The sequence below is a fragment of the Penicillium chermesinum genome (assembly GCF_028974085.1).
Source record: "Penicillium chermesinum strain IBT 19713 chromosome Unknown utg000002l:1.0-5270490.0:1.0-5274688.0, whole genome shotgun sequence".
Lineage (NCBI taxonomy): Eukaryota > Fungi > Ascomycota > Eurotiomycetes > Eurotiales > Aspergillaceae > Penicillium > Penicillium chermesinum.
This window is the reverse complement of record NW_026695312.1, coordinates 1,360,450-1,379,078: the sequence shown is the minus strand read 5'-3', so window position 1 is coordinate 1,379,078 and position 18,629 is coordinate 1,360,450. Positions and strand designations below refer to the sequence as shown.

At 48.9% G+C, this 18,629-nt stretch overlaps 6 protein-coding genes across 6 annotated transcripts; 4 read left to right on the top strand and 2 right to left on the bottom strand.

Moving 5' to 3' along the window:
• Window positions 1-1,512: 1,512 nt before the first annotated feature.
• N7468_001317 (uncharacterized protein) lies at window positions 1,513-2,032 on the bottom strand (the record flags this gene model as incomplete). The annotated part of the gene is made up of 2 exons (XM_058470614.1): window positions 1,513-1,889; window positions 1,954-2,032. 2 exons carry the CDS (start codon window positions 2,030-2,032, stop codon window positions 1,513-1,515), a joined length of 456 nt encoding a protein of 151 aa, XP_058333755.1.
• Window positions 2,033-4,305: 2,273 nt separating this feature from the next.
• On the top strand, window positions 4,306-7,858 carry N7468_001316 (uncharacterized protein; the record flags this gene model as incomplete). The annotated part of the gene is made up of 3 exons (XM_058470613.1): window positions 4,306-5,283; window positions 5,350-6,990; window positions 7,061-7,858. 3 exons carry the CDS (start codon window positions 4,306-4,308, stop codon window positions 7,856-7,858), a joined length of 3,417 nt encoding a protein of 1,138 aa, XP_058333754.1.
• Window positions 7,859-7,985: 127 nt separating this feature from the next.
• N7468_001315 (WD40 repeat domain-containing protein) lies at window positions 7,986-9,323 on the top strand (the record flags this gene model as incomplete). The annotated part of the gene is made up of 1 exon (XM_058470612.1): window positions 7,986-9,323. One exon carries the CDS (start codon window positions 7,986-7,988, stop codon window positions 9,321-9,323), a length of 1,338 nt encoding a protein of 445 aa, XP_058333753.1.
• Window positions 9,324-10,037: 714 nt separating this feature from the next.
• On the bottom strand, window positions 10,038-11,129 carry N7468_001314 (flavin adenine dinucleotide pyrophosphatase; the record flags this gene model as incomplete). Its single annotated transcript, XM_058470611.1, has 3 exons — window positions 10,038-10,671; window positions 10,820-10,986; window positions 11,067-11,129. 3 exons carry the CDS (start codon window positions 11,127-11,129, stop codon window positions 10,038-10,040), a joined length of 864 nt encoding a protein of 287 aa, XP_058333752.1.
• Window positions 11,130-11,473: 344 nt separating this feature from the next.
• N7468_001313 (GMF family protein) lies at window positions 11,474-12,109 on the top strand (the record flags this gene model as incomplete). The annotated part of the gene is made up of 3 exons (XM_058470610.1): window positions 11,474-11,660; window positions 11,724-11,854; window positions 11,921-12,109. 3 exons carry the CDS (start codon window positions 11,474-11,476, stop codon window positions 12,107-12,109), a joined length of 507 nt encoding a protein of 168 aa, XP_058333751.1.
• Window positions 12,110-16,579: 4,470 nt separating this feature from the next.
• On the top strand, window positions 16,580-17,833 carry N7468_001312 (uncharacterized protein; the record flags this gene model as incomplete). Its single annotated transcript, XM_058470609.1, has 3 exons — window positions 16,580-16,740; window positions 16,899-17,693; window positions 17,749-17,833. The coding sequence occupies 3 exons, from the start codon at window positions 16,580-16,582 to the stop codon at window positions 17,831-17,833; spliced, it is 1,041 nt and encodes a 346-aa protein (XP_058333750.1).
• Between the last annotated feature and the right edge of the window lie 796 nt (window positions 17,834-18,629).

Sequence of the window (18,629 nt, the reverse complement as noted above, 5' to 3'; positions counted from 1 at the left end):
ATCGAGAATCTGGATTATATATGGACGGAATCATCCGAGGGGGTTTGAACGGTATGGATAATGGAGTGGAAGTGATGATTTGGGCTCCTGGGAATACCCCTCTTATCAATAGGGTACCGGAGAAACAAATCAGGATTGGTTATAGGAGTATATTCGGAGGGAGGAAAGGAAGAGCGAGAAAAAGAAAATTAGCGGCTTTTCGATGCGGAATCACGGATGGGGCTTACACTATAGCACTTTGCACGACGACAGCCGACCCTTGACGCCAACCTCGTCTCATGAATTTTGATTCCCCTTTTGTTCCGTTTTGTTTGTCGATTTTTGTGTGCGAAAGAATTTCCCTTGTTTTATCCTGGTCACCTTTTTTGTTCTATCATGTCTGTCTCCACTGAGACGGCACGGCTGTCAATATACGTTTTTTTAAATCATGCAGGACTGCTACAGAGCATCCTTTGGAATTCTGGAAATGTACTGATTTGTGGACTGAATCTGAGTGTTGCAATAGACTGGTACTGAATGTAGAACTTGAACTTTGTATGATGGTTGTGGGGTATCAGATCTGGTGAGCATGACCCGGTAAATAAACAGACCTGCTAGCAGTAAAGAGACGATTATTTTAGGTATATGTCAGAGAGGCTGAGAAACATTACTTTTGAGAGAAAAGAATCTCAAATTATATGAATACTAGTACATTGTGGTCGACATGAGTTTAGGAAATGGAACGGCCAGCTCTCAGTATGGAGCGACCAGGTACAGTAACGTTCGAAATCAGATTGACCTCGATACTCTCTCTTCTGATCTCACGGTGCCCGCTTTTCTCTATTGGGCTAGACGTCCATTACTCACATCAATGTAGTTTCGATGGGTCATGATAAATTACTATCAATATATAACTATATACATTTTCATTTCCGCCTTTAAATCAGGACAGATCCAATGATCTGACCAGGCTGATCGCTCACCGCTATCCTTTTTACTTCTTTCACTAGCCTTATGTCTTCCTTTGTCGACCCATCTTGAAGAATCCTGCGCTACTGCCTAGAGGGCAAGTCTAAGTAGGCCTAGATCGTTTCTTGTTCTTATTGGCTTTTCTGACCTATCTTCTACTTTCCTACTGCCAGATTTACTTGTTGCCTGTGTCAATACCAATTAGTAATACTCCCTGAACTAACTAACTAATGTAGATCTTCAAATCTTCGATTCTCCAATCTCAGTCGAATATTTTCCGTGTAGCCCGAACTCCCAGATCCTGTATAAAGGTTCTACAACCTGCAAATCCAGTTTGAATTAACATCGAGAGTATCGGTTCACACAAATTCGATTCCTGCGGAGCCGCATCACTTGGTAGAGAATTCCAGGCGAGAGCACGTCACTATAATTTATACCAGCTCATCGACGGTACATTGACAGACACAAAGTTGGTCTAGCCGTTTCAATCCTTTACTTTCATTGGAGTAAAAGATCCTTGCATAAATATTGAGATGTCTATGTCTCCTTCTTTACCGTCCATTTCTAAGTCTCTTGCCCTTCGCCCTCCTGCGCGGCTTTGATCAATGCCATGTAATACTCTTTCTCTTCTCCCGTCACCTCGTAACCACTCCAGCGTCGAGCCCACTCCACCATTTGATCTCGGTCACATGTGTAACCATAACCTTCTTGCATGCTCATCACATTAAACTGGTGGTCCGATTCGCGCGACTTGACACAGAAGTCTTTAAGCGAGAAGTACGCCCCACCGGGTGCGCTGTTGTGGGCGAAGTAGGCATAATTGTACCCCTCAGTCTTCAGGAAGACGAGATCGTCGTCATCATTGTAGGCCAGAGTCCAGCCCTTCATGTCAACACCGGTCCTCCATTCAGGGTGATCATCACTATCAGCGAATGCGTTCCCTTGAGATTCATAATCAGCCTCTTGATTCCTATGTAAGTTTCAAAGTTGCAGGATGGTACGTACAGACATAGTAAATTCCCCATCCCAGAGGCCTTAGTCCGACTTCAAGTTCCTTGAAGTCGTCGTCATTCATTCGCCGCATTTTGGTTCAAAAGCACGATACTGGTATAGTTTTGGTGTTTGGTGGAAAGAAAAAAGTAGAATGGAACTCTGTAGATTTACAGAGAGGGAGGAGAAGGGCTGATGCTGGGGTAGGAAGAGTATATATAGGCTTAGGCACGCTGAGTATAAAGCAGCTGAATCGGCTCCGGTGTATAAGTTGTATTCGCTAGGAATATGGCTCAAATGGACTCAAGGGCCTGTAGACCCCACATCTCTCGATAGCAAATTCTTGGTAGCGCCAATCCCACTCCGCCTGTGTAGAAAGGTGGGCCCAACATGCAGATGTTCAGCTTGCCATGTTCAGCTCGCCACTTCTGCAAGAACCAGTCTAGGCTAAAGCTGTAGAAACCATGTTTTCACTATCTCTATTAGTACAGACAAAAATGTATAGTATACATCATAAGCTATTATTTCTGATCCGTGCTTGAATTTATTCAAGCTAGAGATGATGTTGTTCATTTGCATGCCTTTGGGATCTGCCCACTATGAAGTTGGCAGCATGTCTGTGATTAAAGTGTAGTGCATCGTAGGGTGCAGTGGACGGAAAAGGGAGCTTCAATAGTGGGGAAGGATCAGCACTAGATAGGTTACACAGTCCGCCGTTAGTTGATGTGGCTTGGCTGAGAAGCGAACTGCCTTCCGGGGTATGTGTCATACGTATGACATATCTACGCTCATTTCCGATTCTTCCTGGTGTGTTGTAGATGGAGTCCCTCGTGACAAAGAGAGAGATGGAGAGATTCCGGGAAAGTTGATTTTTCGTCATACTCTGTGATTCGGACTGTACCCGAGAAGCTCCACTACACTTTTAATTTGGATGGCTGCGTGATATACTTATGCAGTTTTAAACTGAGATGCCAGTCGGTCAGAATGCTGCCCACTCAGAGATCGGTTTAAGACTGAATCTATATATTCTAGAAGCTCCATCACTTTCTCTATCTGTTCATTTAGTGATATGGCTGCACAAGTTCGAATTGGCTAATAAAAGGAATGTGGTGAACCATAAGAGGCAAGGGTTGCTGAAGCATTGATGGGACAGGATAGATTATGGTGCAATATATACATGATCCGGGCTCTAGACCTATCCTCAAAGCAATAATACAAGATTCGTTATGTAAGGTGGATTGATAAAAGAAGATTTAAGCTAGGGAAAGAAGAAAAGAGTGTGAAGAGCTATAGCAAGACTTGATTCAACTAAGCTAGGCCACAAACTGGGTGCGATAAACATAGGGAAGAGGAGTTCAATGCGCCGATCATCCGATATTAGTATGCCCAGGTCACGTGTTCCATGTGATCAATACCCCTGGCCCGTGGTAAAGAGGATAGCGGTAAGCGATCGGCCTGGCTAGGTCATTAGACCTGTCCTGACTTGAAGGCAGAAAGGAAAATGTGTACATATACTGACAGTGAGTTATCATGACTCATCGAAACTACATTGACCTCAGGATGTGATGGAATTCTAGCCCAATAGGGAAAAAGCGGGGCACCGTGGGATAAGAAGAGAGAGTATGGAGGTCAATCTGATTGCGGAAATTACTGTAACAGCCTGGGGGAGCCTGAAACTTGTCCTGCGGTGAACAATGGGTTTGTCATTTCCCTCTAGTAGTTACTTGACTGTCTTTGTCGAATCAGAAAGGTAGCCGGAGGCAGGGTCCACTCAGGGCGCTTCCATTTTGCGCCGACAAAATATTGTTTTGATGATCCGAAGAAGATACTGTTGATCGAATGCGCGGCCTATTTCTTAGGTTTGGATCGATAAATCACTGTGGGTGGGTCGCTATCGAGTCCTAGTCGTGGCTGCTAATATATGGACTACTCTCTCATTGAGCTTCTATACAAGTTCGAGACCTATTTTCCATGTGTTGCTGCACTATATTTAGCCTCCCAAGTAGGCGCTGACTTGCCTGTGCCAGCGCTGGCCGCCATAAACAGACTGTGAGAGTGCCGATCGTATGGTAGGAGAGATGTGCTAAGCGCCAGGGCTTCTGCGAGGTTGAAACGAGGGGCTGAAATGTGGGTCGATTGCATGTCCCCCTCCAAGCGAGCATTAGGCACGCTTTGGTGTTGAGTTCATTAATGGCCTTCGCCCTGGTCTGCGGCCTGTTCGAATTCAACTGGGAAAGCTCTCCTCAGAAAGCCTCGCAAATACGATAAGGTTGATCGCCGCGGCCGGGGGCTTTGCACGGTCGCTCGATACGTATCGCTGGACATTGGAATTGCGGAATCGTGGTAAAACCTATATTCTTCTTGGAGATGCCATTTCTGTCCCACGTCAAGAAGGTCTTCTCTTCGTCGCGCAAGCGTGATGGTGCGCAAATCCAACAAGGGCCTGCCCAGACCAGCGCAAATGGCCAACCTGCTCAATCTCCCGCGAGTAACCCCGCTGCACCTTCGAATTCAGCACTTGATCAACCCCCAGTTGTCGATAATGAAGCCCCAGCAGCCCCTGGTATACAGCTATTCAAGCTTGGAAATCTCTGGGAAGAAGCATATGGCCAGATAGAGACCAAGAGCCCTAAACTTATAGATGCCTATAAGCAAAGTCTTCTTCAGACCAACGAGACCTCCCCAGATCTCCAGAGTTTGATCAATGACAAGCTTGCAGAGATTCAAAATGCCCGAACAAAGATCACCGTCGCCGGAAGAGAGATAGTCGTGCGTGACAAGGTTCAACGAACTATAAACTCAATCCTCTCCGCTGGTGGTCTGATCGGTGGAGTAATCAGCGCGGAGCCACATGCAGCCCTGGCATGGGCAGGACTGCTGGTACTTCTGACCCCTATCTCTAAAACCATCTCTCAAGGTGATGATGCTGTGGATGGATTCGAGGAGATTTCGAGCATTCTCATTCGGTATAGAGTCATCGAGACAACGCCAATCGACCTATCGGCCACGAGTAAAATCCCTGGGACAACGACGTCTTTGGAAGAGCTTGCAAATTCGATAAAGACTCAGACGATTAAGCTTTACGCGGCAATTCTGGAATATCAGATTCGACTTGCGAAACATCTTTCCAAGTCCCGACTTCTCAGGCTTGCAGAAGATGTGGCGGCTACCGACGACTGGCACGAAATGTTCCAACTGATCACTCACCTTGATGAGACGATACAATCTCGGTGGAAGATTTTGGATGGTCAAGTACTCCGTAAAGTGGAGTCTGAGGTGGTGGCTATTCAGGAAAAGATAGCTTTGTCAATGAACATCATGAGTGAAGTGCGGGATGAGGCGAAGGTAAGTTTACTACAGGCTTTCGTCTAAATGGAATCCGATTTAGGATGTACTCACATACCATCTCAGGCAATACGCCAGGAGCAGTTATTGAATAGCCTAGAGGTCGCCAGGGGCGCGCGATTCGATTCATTTGACGATCAACACAAACCTTGCTGCTTAGAGGGCACTCAAGTCGACACACTCCAACAAATTCAAGCCTGGTTGGAGAGCACTGACTCCGAGGCGATGTACTGGCTTGCTGGTATGGCTGGAACCGGAAAATCCACTATTTCGAGAACAGTCGCTTCAGCATGCTGCCATCGAACACCTCTGGGAAACCAGACGGCCTTCCCTGAGAACGTCTTCCTAGGTGGTGTCTTCTTCTTCGATAAAAATGAAGGCGACAGGAGCACGGCTCGGAAGCTTTTCACAACTCTGTGCAAATGCCTGACGGAACATCTCCCGGGGATCAAAAGTGATGTTAGCGACTATATATCCAGTCACCCGAACATTGGGAACGAGTCAATCAGCAGTCAATGGAAGAATTTGATTCTTGATCCTCTTCAGAAATTTGACAAGAAGAACTTGGTGTCATTTACCTTGGTTCTAGTGATTGATGCTCTTGATGAGTGTGAATCCGAGGATGATATTGGTATCATGTTGCAGCTGTTCAGCCAAGTCCATATCCTAAGTACCATATCTCTGCGATTCTTTGTCACTAGCAGGCCAGAAGCAACTATTCAGTCGAGTTTTGATAGCGTCGTGGACGTTGCTGTCCTCAGGAAGGAGCTTCAAAAGGTTGCATTGTCAATAGGGACAGGAAATTCAGTCGACGACATAACACGGTTTCTCTTGCATGGAATCGAGCAGATTGCGCAGAGGCATAGCCTTACGATGGGCTGGCCAGGCAAAGAGAATGTTCAAAAGCTTTCCTTCAAGTCTGATGGGCTCTTCATTTATGCAGCAACAGCATGCCGCTTCCTTGGCGAGTCACGCATAACGCGAAATCAACGTGATGCGCGTTTGAAGAGCATACTGGAAGGAAAGGTTAATGAGAAAAGTCCTCAAGGGAACTTGGACAAAATGTATATGCAAATTCTGGAAACTTCGGTTACTGGTGATGCGATTGATGAAGAGAGAGAGCAACTCTGTGAATTATTCCGGAATATCGTCGGAGCTCTGATCAACCTGGTGGAGCCCCTTTCGATGGACCATCTCGCTAATCTCCTCTCATTGGAATTCTCAGATGTGAGTGAGATATTAGAGCGGCTTTATTCAGTCCTATCATTCGGGGAAAACAGAACTTCTCCTGTTACGTTGGTCCACCTCTCATTCCGTGATTTTCTTCTTGATGAGCATAGGTGCTTAGAGAGTGGATTTTTGATTCGCCAGAAGGAGGCACATACGATACTCCTGCACCAGTGCCTAGCAGCCCTTTCTGATACGCTCAAGGAAAATATCTGCCTTCTTCCAAAACCGTCCTCTCGAGCTACAGATGTGGATCTTCAAGTTCTTGAAAAGAATATCTCTCGGCACGTCCAATATGCTTCTCTGCACTGGGTTGTGCACCTCCGGGGAGCTTCTATTAACCCCGTTGATGGCAGCGAAGTGCACGAGTTTTTGGAGATACACATACTTCACTGGCTTGAATCCCTGAGTCTTATGCAAAAGATGTCAGACGGAGTAAGCCAGGTACTGTTGTTGGCCGAGTATATTGAAGCCCTTCCTGTGAGTGTTGCCCGGTGTCCTTGATGAATTTTGTGGGTGCTTTGATAGGTTAAAGCTGACATCAAACAAGGCAGAGGGGCGAGGCGAGCTTCGCTCATTGATTTCTGATATCAAACGCTTCTTATTGTCTTTTCGAATCATGGTCGAAGAAACTCCGCTTCAAATTTATACAGCTGCTATTGCCTACTCTCCAAAAACTAGTTCTGTGCGAAAGTTATTCGAATCGAGGATGCTTGCGTCCATTGGGCGGCCACCAGTGGCTAAGAAGCACTGGGACTCATGGCAGCATTCTCTGTCAGAAAGCCAGAGTTCGAGCATTTCGTTCTCGCCCGATGGGAAGATGGTGGCTTCAGACACAGCTAGAGTCTGGGATACTAAAACAGGGACGCTGTTAAACACGTTCGATAACTCAAGCTATGGCAAGTTCGTCAAGTTCTCGCATGATGGGAAAATGATTATATGTCTATCGACAGATGGAATCTTCAGAACTTGGAACGTTTACACCGGCGTCAAGGAAAAAGAAATAAGAATCAAAAAGCCCGAGCCATCTGGGAAAACATTGTCAGTTACAAGCGTGCTGCTATCCCATGACCAATCCTTAGGAGTTGTTGGCACGTTCTCTGGGGAGGTATATGTCTGTGATCTTGAAAATGGTGACGCCATTACGAGAATCCACCAGAACAGTGGGAATTCATCTGGAAAGGTCACACTTATTGCCCTGTCTAATGATAAAACCATGGTGGCTTTCTCGAAGAAAGACGGCAGTCTCATAATCAGAGACACCCGCAGTGGGGCTATTTGCGAGGGGTTTCATGGGACCTTTCAAGCTCGTCGATTGCGACCAGTGGGGAATTTCCTCTTCAAGTAGCCGCTTATTCGCGGCTATCTCTCATGATGATACTGTTCAAATTTGGGAATGTGCAACAGGAAAATTAGTGACAGGGATAAAGGGTGAATGGAAGAGCTTGTCATTTTTACCCAATGATAACCTCTTCATGTCGAGTCATACGGAGGCTAAGACATTCAGCATTGAGTCTGACACTTTTGTCGGGGCTGTAAAAGAGCTCAAACCTTTCCACGGTATCCAGTTTTCATCAGACCATAAGGTTTTCATTTACTGGGACTTTGAAAAGTCTTATTCTAAGCCTCTGCATATCGAGCTCTGGAATTACGAGACCGGCGAACGCATAGTCGATCTGAAGGGGCCGCATTCCGACCCAAAGACAGTGACAATCTCAGATGACAAGACACAGCTGGCAATACTTTGTCATGACTGGACCATCCGACTCTGGAATCTGGCTCAGGAGCCTCAATCTCAGGATTCCTGCCAAACTCCAAAGGAAGGGTATGAAGCTTTTGATGGAAGGGAAATATTCGAAATGATTCCTCATCCTCGCCGCGACCTCGTTGTCTCGTTTCCCCTGGATGAAAAGGGAGAAGTGAAGTTGTGGAACACGACAACAGCAGCCGTTGAGCATCCACTTGGCCTTCTGGGGTCTGTTGACATTTTGCCGAAGTCTCTTTCACCGGATGGCCAACTCATTGTCAGCACTGATGTTGTCAGCCCTGATAACAAACAGAAGCACCAGATTAGAGACATATTCACTGGTGACATTCTGAAAGAGTTTGAGGTAACTCAGAACTGGCACTCTGCAGCGGTCTTCAGTCCCGACTGCGGACTCCTGGCCGATGGGTCAATACATCTGGAGGATACCAGTATAGAAAGCCTTGACAATCTTGATAGAAGTGCCACTTGCAGCATGTCCCCTTATGCTAGAGTCTGGGACATCTCTTCCGGAGAGGTGCTTCATCAATTTGAGAGCAAGGTGGCCTGCGGAATGCATTTTTACTCTGCCCAGCTGGCCTTCTCGCCGGATGGACTGTTCCTTGCAGTCATTCGTCAAGCAAAGATGCAACTTGAAGAGCCCGTGGCACTTGAAATTTGGGCAGTGAACTCGTGGACACTAATGAAATCTACAACTCTTGCAGCCCATGTGGTCAAAAGTATTGCACTGTCTCCAGGTGGTACAGTTTTAGCGTACGCATCGCCATCTTCCGGTGGAGGAATTCGACTACAATATATGACCACTGATAAAGTGCAAACAATAGTTGAAGAAGCTTCAAACATTTCCCTTGAGTTTTCTCCCGACGGGAAATACTTTTGTTTCGTTGGAGATGCAGTGGTAGCAGGATCGCTGGAATACACTACAATTGGTCTTTGCGATGTTAAGACAGCAAGTTTGATTGGTGTGCGGGATTTGAACGGTTGCCGCGACTCGTGGTCCCGGTCTCTGCGGATGGAAAGACCATCGACACTAGCATGGGCCGACTAGATGTTCAGTCATTCTATCCTGAACCGAGTGCCACAGGTAACCGTTCGCTGTTTTATGAAAATGGTTGGATCATTTGTGGCTCTGAAAAAGTCTCTCCGATATCCCTTCGGATCGGAACTCGGAGTTAAGTGTGCTGCTGCTACGAAAGACACGCTGATGGTGGCTCATGCGTCGGGCTATGTGGACTTTCTGGAATTCACAGCTACCGAAAAGCTTATCAGAGATTGAATCTACTATAATGATCATCTAGCTACAAGCCGAGAGTCTCAATACTCGAAATTAGACCATGTACTGGTACATATAGTAATTCGGCTGCCTTACTACTAGTCGTCAGACTTGATATCAGAATGGAAGATGGCTACTTACTGAGTTCGTTCGTAAGTCATTCCAGTTCGAATTTAGATATGTTAACATCTGGGAACTCAAGCAGCCCCAGCATCTACCGGGCGCCGGAGTCCAATAATTGTATGAACATCTAAACTTTCCTCATTATCGAGACAAGACGGCGTGACAAAAAAAATTCTTGAAGTCCTATTACGGATAGTAATGGTATTGATTTAAGATCCATTTAACAAATACAGCGTGAGGTGACACATATACATCTCACCTCAGGTTGCAAACTCAATTTTCCCAAAGGATATAGTACTTTCTGGGAAAACAGATACAAGTAAACGCGTCCTCTTACGTATGCCTTTCACCTGACCAAGGGATTCATCACTGACTGAACACTTGTTCAACTTCTTCAAGAGGGTCCAATTCATCCTCCCTTGTCACCCGCTGTCCTTGAACACCCGCCTCGACCTCCTGGACAAGAGATTCCAGCAAATCCTTGTCAGCACCGACAAGGGTAACTGTATTACGCTTCTTACCCCAACGGGGGTAAGAGCCAACCTTGATACCTCGTGGTTCGACCTTAGCAGCCAACTCTGTCAGGTACGGGGCGACGGCGCTCTCTGGCAAGGGAGTGCTGAAGAGGTAGCGGAAAGTACCCTTGCCCTCAGGATCAGATAGGCGGGGTACGAGAAGTGGCTTCAAGTTTTGCAAGAGCCGCTCGAACAAACGAGGCACACCGGGAAGAATATGTACGTTGCCGTTCACCACCGCGATGGGCACCCACAGGTCATCAGCAACAAAGATGGCCTGCTGTTCCCACGTCAACTTTGGGTCGAACGGTAGCTCGACCATTCGTAGCTTGGCAGTCAAGCCAGGAGATGGAGTTTCCCAATCGAAGTTGGGTTGCATGGGGTGAGGCCTGGAGAGCTTCTTCATGCGATCAAACGCATCTTGGTATAGTTCGAGCTTGAGGTTGAAGGCCTTTGCGACAGATTGGTAGGTAATATCATCGTGTCTGTTAGTAAAAGAATAAGAATTAGCAAGGTTCAGGCTTGTGAGGATGCATGGAGAGAAAAGTGAAGAGGCAGGTATGTTGGAGATGTTGGGCTTTCGATGATGAACGCCGAGCAGGGTTATAATTTGAGATTCGAGGGTACACAGACGTTGGACCAATTCCTCCACTGGTGACGACAAAGTCATAGCGGGCGCTCATGCGGCGTACAGCCTCCATGATGTCTTCTTCATCATCGGGGATGACTTCGACACGCTGCAAGTGAATGCCAAGGGAGAAGCAGAATTTGGCTAGGAATGGTGAATTGGTATCAATGGTCTAGCGAGAAGGTAGAGTATAATTAGCGATTTGATTGAAAGAGAATATTTCCCAAATTCAGCTTACCTTTCCCCGAGAACCTCATCTCCAATGATCAGGCAAGCTGCCGTGTGGATGGGTTTCGCGTTGGCGGCTGATGTCATCGCGGCGGGCCCTGATCTTGCCAGGGATGGGGTAGAGACAGATGCCAGAGGGGAGTTTGAAGGGCGCGAGAAGTGACGGGTAATTTGGCTCAATCGAGTAAACATGAGTTCGAAGGAAGAGTCACGAGAAAAGCGAACAATGAAGGTCGCAGCGGCCAACGCAGTCAATGGACATTCGCGAGGTGGGGGGGGGGGATCATCTCTCCGCCTGTTTTCGGATTCCCCGCCCCTCGCGACTCCCCTGATCTTGAGGTGATCATCTCAAGCCACGAACGCTTTCGAAATTCATTCGGGGGCAACAGTCCTGCCAATCTCACTCGGTCGTTCCTTATCTGCTTCTCAATATGGTAAGCAAAGCATTGTCTTCCAATGGCGAGACGCTCCTTCCACGGTGGCCCCGAAGATTACCCAAACTCACCGGTGATGAACAGTCGGAACCTATTTACCAAATTCCCAAAACGACAAAGGAGAATGTGGAGGACTTCAAGGTTCAGTCTGCGAAATTTAGAGGAAAGCCTCAAGCGAAAATCTGTATGCCGTGCCCAGTCCACCTGTAGCTGCCGGATCAACCTTGTGTGCTAATGAGGGGTGCAGATATCATCGACCAAAAGCAACGAATAATCCGCGCCGAGGACAATGAGGTTTACGGTAGCCTTGAAGACTTAGCCACCGAGCTGCCTGAATCATCACCACGATTTGTTTTTCTTCATTGCCCAGTCACGCTGGTAAGATGGCCATAACGTTCAACTGGCTACGATTCGCGCTGACAATATGTTTGTTTCCTCTTATAGAGAGACGGCCGCAAAACCGAACGCTTCGTGCTTGTATACTGGCTTCCAGAGAACTGCAACCCTACACAGCGGATGTCGTATGCCGCTATGGTGAATGACTTCAAGGGAACTTTCAACGTCGGCCGCGTATTCGAGGTTGAGAATGCAGACGGCATCAGGGGTATTGCGGATCGCATAGCCGCATATTAAGCTATATTTCAACTGAAATCTACTCTCGGGATCGTTCTCGATCTGAAGATCACGCTGGGCGCCGACTATCTTTATGATGAAGCATGTTCCGATGAGCTATATTGAATTGGTATATCGTGGACAGGAAAGCTGCCTCTGCAGATCCAGGGCACAAGGTGCAAGAGACAATAGTCGCAATAGATCGACATTGGTCCTGAGCGTCAGAAAGCCTAAAAGTCTTGGTCCAGCTGAACTATTCGATCTATCACAATGATTTGCAACGGCACGGCCTACGGCTGCGCCTCTTTTACGGGGCTAGCCGACGATCTGACACCCCGAAATGAAAATCATCCCAATATATGCTTAAATAGGATACTGCTGGCTTACACTTCGACCCATAATCGAACTATTAGACTAGTCTGCAGCGACATGGAAACCCCAGCAGTCGGCTTGATCGCTGCTGCATCCGCCGGATGCTTGATCTGTATACCCCGGTAGTCTGGGCAGATCTCCGCTCAGATGCACGCTTGCTAGTAATGAACCCTTGCTAAAAGCCTGTAGCTTGACTAGTGGTAAGGCAAGGTGGTATTCGCCCAGGCTGCCGGCAATCGCCGACCCTGAATTGAGGGAATTGAATCTTACGGCTCGTCCTGGCATAGAGATCGACCACTTTCTCCCAGTAGGGGGATTGGAGATATTATTCTCTCCCGTAGATCGTCTGACCATGAAGCCACCCACAGCACCCATGACCTTACTGTCCGAGATAATTGTCAAGGCTGTGATTGGTTCGGATGGAAGGCTTTGATCGCCAATCTTCTGCATACTCGGCCCCTTCTCCGCATCTCTCTTAAACTAAGACTTGAGTTGAGTTCAGGCATGTATTTGTCACGGTGAACTGAGGCGATTCACGTATGGATTTGGTTGTTTAGTTAGATATGGTCCCTTCCGTTCTCCGTAGGTAAATGCTAGGGCAATGATTATATATACGGTGTTCGGACATGGTCAGATATGACGATCGCTACGCTGTGTTACGCAGGAGCCGGGAGATTAGCGCACATTAGCTAAGAAACAGCTGGCATGGGCGCGCTTCCGACACTGTGGTAGCGAACAATGAGGTGTCCAGAACCAGGCAGTGCTTGACCACTGAGAGGTGGCAAAGGGTTGCGATGAGACCCCAATATGGAGATTTGTTTCCATATCATCGATACAGTACCGGACGGCCTGCATTCCCGTGTCACCTGTATCAGGATGGTTTCGCTGGCTCAATATTTCGAAGACTCCACGAGGACATGCTATCCAGGAGGCCAACTTGGAAATAACGAGGGGCACATAAGCAGTGCATATGCATTCTTTGCTGTAAATGCAGTGAAAGGTACTAGTATATTGGGTTAGAGCAGAGATTGACATGTTACTAGTATGAAGCGCTAGTAGCTTCTACAGTCATAACAGTCAAAAGTACAATCGAAGGTTCCGAGTCGGTTGAAGTAACTGCCGACGATTGAATTTCAACGGTGCTTATCATTGACGAACGATGGGTGTGTTGGACGGAGATCCATCCGAGACACTATTGAAATATCCTGCAGCCCCTATACGATGTGCATAGACGGATCGGAGGACAAGAGAACTCCGACGTCAGCCCCTTGAGCAGGAACTGTTGACTTGGCAGTTGCTGTTTAGTCGGAACCGTAAGAGTTCTGTGACACAAGGTTATCAGACCATGACATGAGGCACGGCAGGGTGTTCGCACGATCACGGTAATCAGACCTCCAGCAACTTCCCACTACTCCATAGCTGCGGCCCCAGTATCTTGGGCAATGAACGCCGGGCACGAGGCCCACCGGGTGGAGAGCTCTCCAACAGACCCACCGCTGCCCCCCCGGCGATCGGGGTCGAGGGGCACCAGAGGCGACTGCAGCAAAATATGACTTAGCAATTCCCAACGCCCCGGGATGTGGCATGGGCCGCCCTTCCAAGCGAGTCTTCGAATTTTCCACTTACGCAGTATGCACTGCACGGGACACACACCCGAGGGACTGTTTCGTATTCAAAAACAAAGGGAACAATGCACGGGAGCTTTTGCAGTCCTTGAGCAGAAAACTCGACAGCAACTCCGGAGTATACTTACCTTTGCTGTAACAGAGCGCATGCCTTGGTCATGAGAGGCCAAAGTACGCCAAAGTACTCTGTCGCATAGCGCGTAATACAAGAACAAAAGACATTGCCACCCCGATCGCACCCTTTGGCTGCACTCGCGAGTATTCTCATGCGGCCGAGTCCACCCCACTGCATCGCAGCATCCATGCATCGGAAGAAACAATCAGGGTGGCATGAAGCTCACCCGCACCTCACGAGCAGGCGTTCATAAGCACGAAGTGGAACCGTTGGGCAACGAGCCTGCACCTGGAAAAGGTAAAAGAGAGAAAAAGCAAAAAAAAAAGTAAAAAGAAAAAAGAAAAAGTAAGAATCGGAGGCCAGTGCGTCGCGGGTGGGCAAGCCTAGCCTGCAACTAAAGCGTAGCTGCGGCAGTAGGGCCGTCTCCGGAGTAGTGTTAAAGCCAGATTGCGCATTCGATCGATCCATCCTTCTCCCTTCTGGATTTGGCAGGAGAGTCGTAACTGTCAAGTAAGCGGGAGCCCGATTTCACAACTATGGCCATTTCCCTTGGCCCCGAGTCTCGTGGGTCCTCGGGGATGTTCGTTCCTACCGCTGCCTGTGTCATGCATCATGCATGGCCGCGGGTAGGAGTATCCCCCCGAAAGGTCGCGAAGAACTCCGTGGCTCTGGCTGTCGGCGCATTGATCGCTCGGAATTTTTCCCTCCTGAACTTGAATTGAAACGTCTTGGCAGCTTACATGAGGAACTCTAGATAGCCAAGGATGTAGAGGAGATGATGGACGGGAGAATGGAGCCATAGAAGCCGATCTTTCAGGGTCCAAAATGGCTGGAGTTGTGCAAAGGGCCTCAGGAATCGGTGTTGGGCTGGGCAAATCAGACCAGCGCCGGCGTGGCGGGTTGACCATAGGATGTTCAGAGGGTGAAGAGGACTGAGTACAAAGATACAGGCACCGCATGCCTTCCCATCCAATGGACAAATACGACCATTGGAAAGTTTAGTGGCAAAGTTTGGCGGCATGCTCCTCTTTTGAATTACTGTTTTTGTTCACGCTATACTCCTTCCAACGGAAGATCTCCGTGCCATCGAACAAAGGCGTTGCAGGCCATCTGGATCGTAAATGCTGAAGAAAATCGAGGCAGGGATTAAGGGAGATCGTCCTGTCATCTCGGGAAGCCTCCATTTTGGGTTTGCGCTCCGTTTTCCCAGGACATTGACCTTTCTGATCGTCATCCGCCCAGTCCTGGGTCAACGGCATACCCGCTCCCAGTCCCCGCATCTCGACGTTGACTGGACCAACACACAGGGGCACGGGTACATCCGTGCGGTCCATCAGTGCGGTCCATCAGTGCGGTCCATCAGAGGGCTATATTAGAATACTGGAAGTCACTTCCCCAGTCAATCAGATGCTCTGGCTCAAGTGTGTCCGAAAGCGCTGGGGAGAGAGGGGGGAAGGGGGAGGTAGAAGCTCAAAAGTACAGCCCGTGTGGAAAAGGCGTCAGGTCAGAGCGGCCCTGATCTGATGGTCTCTTTTCGTGACGCATTACGCTCAGAACAGACCGCCCAAGCATATTATTCCCCCTCCTGATCCTCTTCCTCGGGCTCGGTTGCAGGAGCATGAGTGGGGAAACAGCACTTGTCCCATTTGGTATCCATGACCCACCTGCCAGACACGGGAGATTCTGAGCTGGTACAATACATTTGGTACCTTCAGACTGGTTCGGCTGGGAACCCATGGACCAAATCCCGGGAGGATGTGCCCGCCAGCTTGGGTCGGGGTAAGTGGTGCCGGTAACATGGTTGTTCTCAACCCTCATAGTTTTGCGGTGTCCGTCCTTCGGGGTTCAACGATCAGAAGGGATAATGGGCCAAAATAAAATAAAATAAAGAAATTGTGTAGGGACACTCCACCCGAAGAGAAGCTACCGAGATGCAATACCGAGTCCAAGTGTATTGAAGCAACTGCGGTATTAAGCTTACGCAGTACACGGGGTTGGTTACGAGGCAAAACAGACCAAAAAGACCCAACTTACCGGGAGTCCCATGTGCTCGGGTAGGGAAAAAGATTTGTTTGCAAGCTCCACTTCCCCAAAATACCACATCTATACCGTAAATTATCCCCTGAGGTTATTTTATTAGGTTGGATTCGATACTTAGATCCCTCGACTCCCTCCACTTGCTCATCTCCCGACCTCGATATCCTTCACCCACCGCCCTGTGCTTCGGCACGATACTCGACCTGGTTTCCTTCTGGTGGTGGTTCTATTGTCGAATAAGTGTTTGGAGTGATTTGCTCCGCTCAATTCGACCTGCAACCAACAAATTTACTACATTCTTGCACGGGCAAACCGACCCAGACCGAAGAACTAATCAGCGCCATGTCTCCGCAAGACCGTCCCACTCAGCCTGAGGGCGACAAGCCCGAGGGTCTGTCAAAGTACCTCAAGCGCATGAAGACGGTCCTGCGTCCTCGCATGAGCTCCAAGCGTGAATCTGTCGCTGCTCGGCCGGACACTGTTGCCTCGTCAAGCAAACCAACGTATGCCCCACATTCTCGCCTTCGTACCCCATGATCACCCAAAAAAAAAAGAAAGAAATATCCTATATCTATAGTACTCCGTCCATATGATATTGATATGGATATACCCACCCGCAACAAAACCAGAAATTCCATTCTAACCCCACATGCCTTTATAGAGCAACTCCAACAACTCCAGCCCGCAATCCAATCCCCGAACCCACGCTGCTCACCGACTATAGCGCCCTGCAACAGGAGAAGGCCCGCGCTCTCTTCAGCAAATACGGCTTGACCCTCGAACCCGGCGAATGGAAGTCTCCCGCCGACCTCCAGCTGACGCGGGTCACCAAGCCCATCCGCATGCGCGTGCGCCGCACCTGCCACCGCTGCGAAACTGTCTTCGGCCCCGACAAGGTCTGCGTCAACTGCCAGCACCCCCGCTGCAAGAAATGTCCGCGCGACCCGCGCGACCCGCCCGCGCGCGAGCAGGAGCCCCGGCTCCCCAACGAGTATCCGCCGCTGCCCAAGACCAAGATCGCTGAGATCCGCGCCCGCGAGCGCGGCGAGACCCGGGTCGACCCGTACTTGCGGTTCACCGGCAACCCGGCTGCGCCGTTTGTGAAGCCCTCGCAAAGTGGCGGGCAGGATCTGATCCGGAAGACGGTGCGGCAGCGGGTGCGCCGCAATTGTCACGCCTGCGGGACGCTGTTTGTGACGGGGGAGAAGGAGTGCGCGAAATGTGCCCATGTGCGCTGCAAGAAGTGTCCTCGGGAGCCTGTTAATCTGGAGAAGTATCCGGATGGGTATCCCGGGGATGCGGATCCGCCGGAGCTGCTGAAGCCGGATCGGACGTATAGGAAGTCGCGGCGCCGCGTGCATTACATCTGTCACGTCTGTGAGACGGATTTGATTCCAGGCGCAAGTACATGCTCGAAATGTGGACAGGCGAAGTGTGCGGAAACAAGGCGCATCCCGTATGTATTGAGCTCTACTGGTGTTCTCCATGAGTTTGCTAACAGAATTGAATAGGCCCAAGAAGGTTAAAAAACAGCCTGATCCCGAGGTCCTACGGCGTGTTGAAGAGAGAATGGCCAGCTTGACTATAGCGCAGTGATGGACTCTGCAACGTGGCATTGCTGTACGCATGGCCATTTACTGCTTTCGTTTTGAATCGATTTGATCTTCTGTCGGTCTATGAGCCTGCTCATTACATTCCGTTTCTGCATATAAAACGTAGCAGACGTATGTGTGCTCTTTTCGCAATGCATTAACTGGTTACAATCTTTTCGCGCAACATCCATCCAAGGCTTTCCCTTTTCGCGATGTATCATTTTGTAAGATTCCAGTTTGGATACGGCCTAGTAACATCACTCTGTCGTGTCTCGTTGAGACGTCGAATCCATTTGGGGCTTGTTCCTCCCCCGGCAGTGCCAGCAAATTGTGCGCCCTTAGATACAGGACTTAGCAATCAAACCACTGCCAGCACTTGCGTATTCGGATTTTCGATATGAAAGTAACTTGTGTACGCAGTAATACCTGTGGCTTGTCACAGCTGGCCTAGTTCCGACATTGGCCCATGTGAAAAGAGGAACACGCCATTATCAATTCCCCACGAAGCACTACTCGAAGAATGGGCCAATAAAAGTGTCGCTCTTAACCACAGGATGTAGCGAGCACTTGCCCGCCTATATTAAAGCAGATCCCGAGGCTTAATACTAGCGTGGTACAATGCGTCTATCAAGCGATATCGTATTTTGTCCAATACAGGATAACGGATTGCAAAATCCCGCATGCTAGGATCGCGACTGGTCCACATCAAAGCAACCGAGGCCAGGCCAATGTAAGTTTCCTTCAACTGTGCCAGCAGCCACCATCAATTAGGGCTCGGGCATACCGTGCTGGCCGAAAAG